At 36.3% G+C, this 9,443-nt stretch overlaps 3 protein-coding genes across 7 annotated transcripts in view; all 3 read right to left on the bottom strand.

Annotated features, from left to right (window-relative positions):
• LOC104791837 (16 kDa phloem protein 2-like) overlaps window positions 1–1,797 on the bottom strand; it is a 2,808-nt gene extending 1,011 nt beyond the window's left edge. Inside the window, exons 1-4 of one of the 2 annotated variants that reach the window (XM_010517820.2) lie at window positions 1,611–1,797; window positions 1,450–1,515; window positions 282–420; window positions 43–178 (exon numbers count right to left, since the gene is read on the bottom strand). In XM_010517820.2, the coding sequence (XP_010516122.1) occupies window positions 43–178; window positions 282–420; window positions 1,450–1,515; window positions 1,611–1,677 (408 nt within the window). In that variant the 5' untranslated portion in view covers window positions 1,678–1,797. Of the gene's footprint in view, window positions 1–42; window positions 179–281; window positions 424–1,449; window positions 1,516–1,610 lie in introns of both variants that reach the window. The other variant, XM_010517819.2, reaches the window with a different exon arrangement.
• On the bottom strand, window positions 2,286–5,161 carry LOC104791835 (serine/arginine-rich SC35-like splicing factor SCL30). 2 transcript variants are annotated; one of them, XM_010517814.1, is made up of 8 exons: window positions 5,051–5,161; window positions 4,762–4,953; window positions 4,592–4,669; window positions 3,439–3,609; window positions 3,269–3,300; window positions 3,059–3,137; window positions 2,772–2,972; window positions 2,286–2,684 (listed from the first exon to the last, which is right to left on the bottom strand). In XM_010517814.1, exons 2-8 carry the CDS (start codon window positions 4,917–4,919, stop codon window positions 2,582–2,584), a joined length of 822 nt encoding a protein of 273 aa, XP_010516116.1. In that variant the 5' UTR covers window positions 4,920–4,953; window positions 5,051–5,161; the 3' UTR covers window positions 2,286–2,581. The 2 variants fall into 2 exon arrangements, with proteins under 2 accessions (XP_010516116.1, XP_010516117.1); XM_010517815.1 differs by having other exon boundaries at window positions 3,281–3,300.
• LOC104791834 (probable receptor-like protein kinase At3g55450) overlaps window positions 5,687–9,443 on the bottom strand; it is a 6,690-nt gene continuing 2,933 nt past the window's right edge. The window contains exons 1-6 of one of the 3 annotated variants that reach the window (XM_010517812.1): window positions 7,627–7,887; window positions 7,095–7,408; window positions 6,853–6,988; window positions 6,633–6,778; window positions 6,414–6,537; window positions 5,687–6,261 (exon numbers count right to left, since the gene is read on the bottom strand). In XM_010517812.1, the coding sequence (XP_010516114.1) occupies window positions 5,840–6,261; window positions 6,414–6,537; window positions 6,633–6,778; window positions 6,853–6,988; window positions 7,095–7,408; window positions 7,627–7,657 (1,173 nt within the window). In that variant the 5' untranslated portion in view covers window positions 7,658–7,887 and the 3' untranslated portion in view covers window positions 5,687–5,839. Of the gene's footprint in view, window positions 6,262–6,413; window positions 6,538–6,632; window positions 6,779–6,852; window positions 6,989–7,094; window positions 7,409–7,626; window positions 7,888–9,443 lie in introns of those variants that run through there. The other 2 variants (XM_019246826.1, XM_010517813.1) reach the window with 2 other exon arrangements.

Raw genomic sequence — 9,443 nt, 5'->3', positions numbered from 1 at the left:
TTTAGTTAGAAAAATGTAAAAGAGAAAGAGAAGTGAACCAACCAAAAGAGAGTAAGAAACTCCGATGAGAAGCTCGCCGACAAAGGAGAGATCAGAGTCAACAACGTTGTACTTGGTCGGCCTTATCTCTGCCGTTCCTTTCTCAACTCCCATTTCCAATAGCTCTTTAACATGTACCCTATTTATTCATTCATTCATTCATTAATCAAGATTAATCCAAATCATTTTTACGTATCTTTTATAGTTTTAGGCTATGTCATATAATATTATTATATACGTACGTGGCTTCGCCGATGTAGTCGTCGGTAGAGAAAGTATCATGGTCCATGACTTTGACGATGAGTTTGTAATCGGCACCAGAGCCAGGAAACTCTGCCCTCCATCTTAGTTTATCATTCCATGTTGGGTTTCTACCTCCATCTTCTTCATTTTAATAAACACAAATATTTCCAATCAGTTTTTTTTTTTCTGTCTTGTATACTATTTTCTTTACTAGAAAATATCACCAAGATCATATAATTTTACATTTTCCTATGCTTTTTTTTAAAAAAAAAGGAAAACTAAAATATTATTGTTTCTTATAGTAAACAACCACTTGTTGTGAGTCCTATAATCAATTAGTTAAATATGAAGTTTGGTGTATTGAATTAGTTAAATAATGATGTTGGCCAGACAATATCTCGCTAAATGAGATGACTACTTTCAGTTTGAGAAGGAAACTCTATCCATACACATAATTTTTCAAGATTTGAACCATACATACTAGGAGAGAAACTTATAAGCTACCACAAAATGTCTCCAATATAAAACAGGAAATAATAAAGTAGATGAAAACATTTGAGAGTTGGGATTAAAAAAAATATGCAGAATAACATTAATATTTTAACAAATTATCTTTTATTTAGTTTTCATGTTATATACTTTTAATTTCGCAGAAGAAAAATACTTTTAAGACATGCATATAGCGAATAAAATCTTTGCTTCAACATAACACAAAGAACTTGATGAATGTTACGAGTGATAAAAACATGTTTTCAAAGCGCAAACAAATAGTGTGCCATTCATCACCATTATATCATGTCTTCAAGAAAGTTATAATTCAAAAGAATACTAAACAATAATTTTACTAGGAATACTACCTATAAGTAAAAACAGTGATTTAACTTAAGCTAAAACATGCAATGATATGCTATGATGATAGTTGAAATACCTATGGATCTCAAGTTGCACTTATTATTTCATTTATAAGTCACAACCATCAACTATCACAAGCATGTGGGCCTTTTTAATGCTTATTAAATAAGATAGAAAATGAAAATGGAGAAATAGTCTCTCTCGCATAAAACCAAAAAAAAAAAGTCAAACTATAGAAAGCCTAATTATGCTGATTATAGAGAGATTTGGAAATATTTGAAGAGGAAGGGAAATAATGATTAGAAAGTTAATTACCTTTAGCAACGCTACTTTTGCGGGTTTGCCCTTTGTATTGGATCTCAACATATGGATCTATCTTACCTAATAATCAAAGAAAAACACAAAGTAAATATTAAGAAAGGGTTTTAAAAAATTCCAAGGACACCAAATCTGAGAGAAGAGATGTTATTCATTACCAAGAAAATCAGATCGCTTGAGATTTTTGCCACTGATGAGATTAACCTCAAGGATTCCCACAGCCATCTCTCAAGAAGAGTCTTTTCAAAGTTTTTTTTTTGGGTTTGTGTTTTCTAAATAAAGAAGAAAGAAGAAGAAAGAGAAACGATGAAGTGGATATGTCAGACGAAGAAGTCCTTTAAATACAGAAGCAAAGAACACAAGCAGACCTTCTCTCGTTCACATGATTAATACTATTCTTATTTATTATTTTTCAAAAAATAACCCGCGTCCGCGTTCGCGGTTGGTTCCACCAAGACCGGACCAAGCCAAACCAAACTTTTATGTACAAAGTAGAAGAGGCAAAACAAGAAGACCTAATAAGTATTTTTCGTTTGGTCAACTAATGCAAATTACCATCTTACACCTGTAGTTGGTTTTGTTTAAGGAAAGACCAGATTGGCTGCTTGGATCTTGTAAATTGTAAACGAACCAACCAATCAGAAAGTATTGGTTTGGACCTTTTGTCCAAAATAGACCCAAGAAAACATCATCATAATGTATTGACTTCTAGATGGAATCCTTTTTAATTTTTATTATCTTCTTCTCAGACATTCGTAGACACAGACTTTGTTATAAGATTTTCAAAGGCTGCTACGAAACAAAGAAAAATTGCAGTTCTCGACTCTTGACCATACGAGAGAAGAATACTTTGGTTGCACGCACATTCTGGTTTCCCAAACGTTTCACACATTAGAAGCTTAAACCAATCTTCATACAAAACTTCAAAAATAAGACCCATAAACCGAGGACAGAGATTCCAAGTAACATCACACCACAAGACACCACTATCTTTAACAAGCCAGAGTAGGGAGTTTTTGAAGACACATAGGCCACTACTAGAGAGAAACAAAGACAACCCATAAAGCGTTGCACAAAGCTTTGGTCTTTGAGATCGGGAGAGAGAGAGGGAGGCTTCTTAACATAAGTCTCACCTTGGAGATGCCTCCACAGACCTGGACCTGGATCCCGATGGCGACCTTGAAACAGCTCTTCCACCACGACGCCTTTCCTCTGGTTCATAGCCCGGTTTCCTATAAATACCAATCAATGTCCAGATACGAAACATGAGACACAATCCTCAGGGGCAAAAAGAATATCAGACACAATGTCTCACTTACTCTCTAATCTCATTGTCTCCATTTCTGTCCTTTTCTGGAGCAGCATCACCTTCATAGCCAGGGGAATAGGACCTGCGACTGTATTTTACATCTTCTTCTCCACGAGGACCTCTTGGTGGTGATCGTGGACGTTCCTCTTGCCTTCTCCTTGGAGATGGTGAATAGTCTGCTCCTCTTCGTCTTGGTGCAGGAGAGTAAGACCTGTAAAACCATTATGTAAATTAAACATACATCTCATTGACTTGAATGATAATGATGTAAAATGTATAGGTGACAAAGCAGGCTACCTTGATCTGTATCTGCTTCTAGAGTCTGATGGACGACGGGGAGAGCGTGAACGAGAGATTGAACGTGAACGAGACCGTCCTGAAAACACACAATCATAGACATACTCAAGCTATGTATATAAAACATCACAATCTAGCTCTGCTCATGTATGTTGAAATTTTACTGTTAAAGAACATAATAAGTGCATACTCAGAGAGAATATCACTAACCATGAGAACGACCTCTGGAGCCTGAAGGTTCCCTGAAAAACAGAAGACAATTTTTTTATTATTGTTCTCAACTTCTTTGGAAAAATGATAATGAACTTACAGAGTTTTGATGAGGAAGAGCGATATTATTGATAACTATTTGCTTTAGCAATCAGAATATCGAAACTTACCTACTCCGAGTCCTAGTCTTCACACGCATCTCCTCAGGCCTTTTCCTAGACTCTGAAGCAACAACCACAGTTATCTCTCTCCCAGCAAATATCCTCCTGTTCATGCTTCTTTGAGCCTCCCCAGCATCATATGCATCAACAAACTCCACAAAGGCAAACCCCCGCGGTTCCCTGCATAATTCATAAGCTTATCATTCCAAGTGTTTGATGGTTGATAGCAATGCACATAACACTAGGAAGATTTTATATTATCAGCAAACTCAGCCTACACTCAACCACTAGACTGAATACCTTTCTCAGATATCGTAATTGGGCTTCTGAGAACGTCTAAGTAAACGTCAGCTTCAGAGAGCTTCTAAGAAAAGCAGACTTCTACTTATGCAAATATGGCTAGTAGCTGACCTTTTCTTAACAGTTTAAGCACATCAACTCGAAAAGAGGCAAGAGATCTTGTAAAAATAAGAAGCACTTGATCCCAATAGTAAGTTCTCTTCAGATCGCCTTCCCCAACAAACTTATAAAGTTTTGAGTAATTTATAGTAAAGCTTCATAAGGAACATTCTTCACTTATTATGTGCTTCCATATAGAACAATCTTCACATACTACTTGCTTCCAAACAAAACAATCTTCACTTATAAACTTGCTTCCAAACAAAACATTCTTGATTTGAAATGACTCTTAATATCCTTTTAATCCACTAAGTCAAGCATTTTTTTTTTCACGAGGGGCTTCATCAAAATGTGGGGCTTGGTCTTGTTTTAACTTCAAGCCAACATACCCCCTGGGAAATCATTCAACGTTAAATGTACTATGGGAAAAAGCAAGTCCAAATAGAAAGCTCTGAAATTGAGTACTCATCGACAAAGGTCTCTTCTAACCTCGAGAACTAAGCTCTAACAGAAAGTGCAGAGTAAACAAAAGAAGAAGGTAAACGCATAACTTGCGCCAAAATCAAAACTCATATGTCATCTCAATTTTTTGCAAACCTTGACGACTTACAAACACCCTTTTTCTATCATAACAAAAGGTTCAGCACTGAACACGAAGCATCATGCAATCACCATACAACTAGTCTATCTATCAAGATTAACAACAGCTCAAAAAGACATCAAGAAGGAAAAAAAAAAAAAAGAAAGAAAAGAGGAAGCTCACCCAGAGTAATAGTCTCTCGGGATATAGACATCTCTCACAGGTCCAAACCTCTCAAAGGGCGCACGAAGCTCTTCTGGTCTGCAAAATCAAAGACCAAAAGAAACAAAATCAGTAAAAACCAATAGAGTCTTTTGTAATTTAAGCAAGAGAGAGAGTTAAGAGAAATTAACCTGCAATCAAGAGGAATGTTACGAACCAAGAGACTACCATGGCTAGAGCCTTTACGTCCACCACCATATCCACGTCGAGGAGGAGGAGGTGGACTTCTACCACGACCACCATATCCTCTCCTTGGAGGGCTGTAATAAGGCGGACTGTATCTCCTCATCTTTTCCAAGAAACGAAAAGAAAAAAAGAAAGACCTAACACAGACAGAAGAAACGTATTCAACACCAGATCCTCAAACGAGTTTACAATCGGAGGATTCAAGAGAGAATAAAAAGATCAGGAAATTATTACCTCCGACGGAGCACAATTATCCCAACTTTGAGAGAGTAGCAAAGAGAAGACACAAATTGTTCAAAAGACAGATCTGATGAAGTGAATGAACAACAACCCCTATGCTTTTTTCTTTAGAGAAGAAGAGAGATGATGATGACTTCTCTTGTTTTCTTCTTCTATTGGATGTTCAAAGAGCTAGGCCCATCTTTTCATTGGGCTTGGCCTTATTGCTATTTTCCATTTTTTCCAGTTTTTTTATAAAAAATTAAAATAAAATTTAAAAAAAAAAACTCTAGGAAAAAAACAGAGATTGGTCTGTAGTAATTTTAATCTTATGGACTTTTTCTTTGTTAGCGATTAGGAAAAATAAAATAAATTAAGTTTGGCAAGGTGAATATGCGAATTTGGATATTCTAAGGTTTAGATTCTCGTTCTAAACTTTGATTTGGGAATTTTGGGTGGTTTCCAAAACCATATAATGTTGATGACTTGTTGTTAATCTTACTTAATTCTATTTTGGCTTAATCAGCTTAGAATTGATATTTGTGTTACATTAACTAACTAACTAACTACAACGACTAAAATTTGACAGAAATTAGTTACATACTATATGGTCACTACTTACTACCCCATTTTAGTAAGAGACTCAAAATATTTGATCTATCAGAACAAGATTCTCCCCAAATCAACAACAGGAGCAAAAAGCTATATAACCAGTGTTACAAAATCACTTACACACGACAAAATATTACAACAGCAACAAACAAGGAGACATGAGACCTAACCAGCAACCACATCTTTGTCTACCTACAACAAACCATCAGTTTTTTTGTTTAAACCGTTTTTCTGGTACGTGTCTTCAATTTTCAATCCCACAACTTTCTTAGTATCCTTAACCGGGTCAACGTTTGCCGGTTTAACCACGCTGTCTTGCAGCTGTATCAAGGCTCGGACAACTTGGTCCATGGTAGGACGCGATTTGGGTTCGAATGAGAGGCACTGCACAGCAATGCTTGCCAATCTCACGGCTCCTTCGGGTTTGTACTGTGAGTTAAGCCGAGTGTCCACGATCAGTAGAACTTTTCGTCTGCTTGTGAGGTATGGTCTAGCCCAATCCACGAGGTTTTGCTCCTTGGCTGGGCGGTTATGATCCAGTGCTTGTCTTCCACAGAGTAGTTCCAGTAGAACAACCCCGAAACTGTATACGTCGCTTCTAGCATTCAAGTGTCCTGAAAAAAAAAGATAGAGAGATGAGAGAACGAAACTAGGATGCAACTCTAACCGCCAAAATGTTATAGTTGTTACTCTTCAAACTCGCATTTATTTTACTCATTGCTATAGTTAGGCAACCATTTGATTGAATCATATCTTAGAACTTTACCTGTTGAGACATACTCTGGCGCGGCATAGCCAAATGTACCCATGACTCTGGTACTAACATAGCTTGTTTCTCCCATTGGACCGTCCCTCGCTAATCCAAAGTCTGAAAGCTTTGCATTAAAGTCCTGTTGTTTGAATAACAAAGTCAGTATTTTAAGTCGTTGATAAAAAAAATAAGTAGACTTGAAGGGTTTTTTCAAAAGAGAGAAGAGCATACTACCGAGTCGAGTAAGATGTTAGAAGCCTTGATGTCTCGGTATATGACTTTGACGGGATCGCTATGAAGAAATGCGAGGCCCTTAGCTGCATCAAGTGCAACCTTAATCCGTAGAATCCAAGAGAGCGGCTTAAAATCCCGGCTTCCTGCTTCAAAATCATCCAAACATAAGAACAAAACCTCTCAAGTTACACAAAACATGGATTTTGATCAAAAGACTCACTTGAGAAGAGATGATTCTCAAGACTACCCTTGTGCATAAACTCGTATACAAGAAGCCGTTGTTCATCTTCCACGCAATAACCAATCAATTTAACTAAATTGGGGTGACTTAACTGCCCCAAGTAGTTGATCTCTGTCTGAATAACAACAACAACAACAACAACACACAAGAGATCAGAGTCAGAGCCATAAAATCAAAAACATTGTTAAAGAAACATAAGAAGAAACAAGTTGGGTTTGTACCAGCCATTCTCGGTGACCTTGAAAACCATCAGGGTTAAGCCGCTTAACAGCAATTACAAGACCGGAGCTAGATTTGGTCGGGGTAAGAGTAGTCTCATCAAGCCAGCCTCTAAAGACACAACCAAAGCCACCTTCTCCAACAACAGAGTCAGCTCTGAAGTTTCTGGTTGCGAGTTTAAGTTCATTAAAGGTGAAGCTTTTAACACTCGTTGAGCTAAGTATCTCTCCTTCTGTCTTATGAGCTCCCGCATATGATGATGATGATGATTTATAGCTCGAGAGACGAAGATCATCGAGACCACTACTACTCTTATCTGCAACAAAAGCGTTGACCAAAGTCAAAATCGAGAGTACCAAAAAAGGGGAAAACTTTTTTGAGTCAGATCACGAGAATATACTTTGCAAAGTTCATTATTTTTCTTAAAACCCATTACCAATTAACCAAAAAGATCACGAATTTGAAGAGATACACATGGAAAAACACATAAAAATGGGAATTGAATGAAAAAGTTTGAAGTAGCAGAGAACGCACTAAGGACACGAGAACTGAGGCAAGAGCCCATTGAAGTAGAGAGATGGATCAAACGAATGAAGTAGATCGTTTTTGTCCTTTTTTCTGACAAAATGAGTTGGCTTCTTCAGCTGTTTTATTGTGTAGGAACAGATTCTCTCAGATGAAACCCATTAAAGCTGAGCAATTAAGAAAGAGAAAGATTTGAAAAGCATACACTAAAGAAGAGAGAGAGAAAGAGAGATAATGAGAAGAGAAGATGGATGTTGATGATGAGATACTAGAGGCAAATAAAGGAAGAAGAAGAAGAAGAAGAAGAAGAAAGGTCTCTTTTTATTTCTTTGTCCGAAAAACGAATTCAGACAAAAAAAAAAGTGAGTTTTGACCAAAACAAGAGTTTTTGGGGTTATCGTTTGGTGGAAACGAGTTTAATTAGTAATAGTTTAATAATAAAATCAGTGGGACTTTTTGGTTCTTTTATACCTAGTTTTGTATTTTCTTCTATAGGTTTGATTTGATCCATCTAATTAGAGTGCTTAACGTACATAAAAAGATACCTAATGAATGATAAGTTCAAGATTCAAAATTTAACGACGTACATAAAAAGATCACTAATGAATGATAAGTTAAAGATTCAAGACTTACCTCTTAATGGTCTTTAGATTTTGGAATCCTTGCTTTTTAGCCTTATGAATTCGTCGGGGACCTCTTGGTGGATGGGACTTGGGTGGGGTTGGATGCTAGAAAGAAGACAAACGTTTTGTCGAAACTGATGGATAATATTTCGATTTATATGCTTTGGGTGTGGAATGATGAGACAGATTCGGGTTTAAATACTATTTGTATGAGATAGAAAGTAGACACGCATACAAAACGCAAAAACAACTTAACCGGTGGAGTTTCAATTACGCAGTTAGGTAAGAAAATTAGACCTAGGAAAATATCTACTTATGTACTGTATAATATAGTGAACCAGAAAATAAGTTTTATACAAAGTAGGTAAGAAAAAATATGATTTGTAAAGAAGAAAATATAATTGACCTTTTGTGCGTAATGTAATTTTAACTAGTGCTAAGGATCATGAGGGTTTTGTAGTACGTATAAAAGTTTTATTCTATAAATAACACTAAAAACTGAGCAAAAGATTGAAGTAAATGTTGTCGCTGTATACCAAACCTCCATATTTTTTTTCTTCTCTAATTTGATTCAATAACGTGTAAGTATTTTGTTTTCTAATGCATGAATAAATAATGTGTTTCAGTCATACGGACCCAAAATTACTCCACTGCCGAAAGAATCGATGACTTGGTCAAACCTCCTCTTCCTAAGGTCACAATTGTTTGCTCGTTAAGCAAAATAAGTCTAACGTCAACTAAATAATATAATACTGAAAATAAATATTTAAATTCCTATAATTCCTAAAGTGAAGCACTCGCTGAACATGAATAGAAGAAATGTGGGTTGACTTGGGAGATCATACGTTATCACATTTGTAGCTGAGTCACGGTATTGTGTCTTTTTCTTGACATTAGTTGTCGCATTTAGCCGGGTCAAAACTCTTATACATTTTTATTACACTTGAGTCCAATTTTTTAATAACTGTTTTGAACAATTTTGACGTGACGGAGCTCTTCGTTTGGACTTTCAATCCATCTTTTTTACACATGATGATGATCACTTAAGTTCCACTGAGCCGTCTTACTGATTACTTATACTATTAGTTAGTTATTTAAATCAGCGTAACTAGGTTCTTCGTTCGCGTCGGCATACGCATCCTTTTTTCTTCCACAAATCGGAAATTGACATTCCTAATACTGAGTTTCTTCTCCACGAAATTT

The sequence above is a fragment of the Camelina sativa genome, chromosome 6, assembly GCF_000633955.1.
Source record: "Camelina sativa cultivar DH55 chromosome 6, Cs, whole genome shotgun sequence".
Classification (NCBI taxonomy): Eukaryota; Viridiplantae; Streptophyta; class Magnoliopsida; order Brassicales; family Brassicaceae; genus Camelina; species Camelina sativa.
This window is presented reverse-complemented; position numbering and strand designations above follow the sequence as displayed.

Excerpts from the sequence above, each read along its gene's own strand:
- LOC104791835 (XM_010517814.1), bottom strand. The coding sequence starts at position 4,919 with ATGAGGAGATACAGTCCGCCTTATTACAGCCCTCCAAGGAGAGGATAT. Across the intron at positions 4,670-4,761 it reads AACATTCCTCTTGATTGCAG|ACCAGAAGAGCTTCGTGCGC; the intron begins GTTAATTTCTCT and ends TTGATTTTGCAG. Across the intron at positions 3,610-4,591 it reads CCGAGAGACTATTACTCTGG|GGAACCGCGGGGGTTTGCCT; the intron begins GTGAGCTTCCTC and ends TGAATTATGCAG.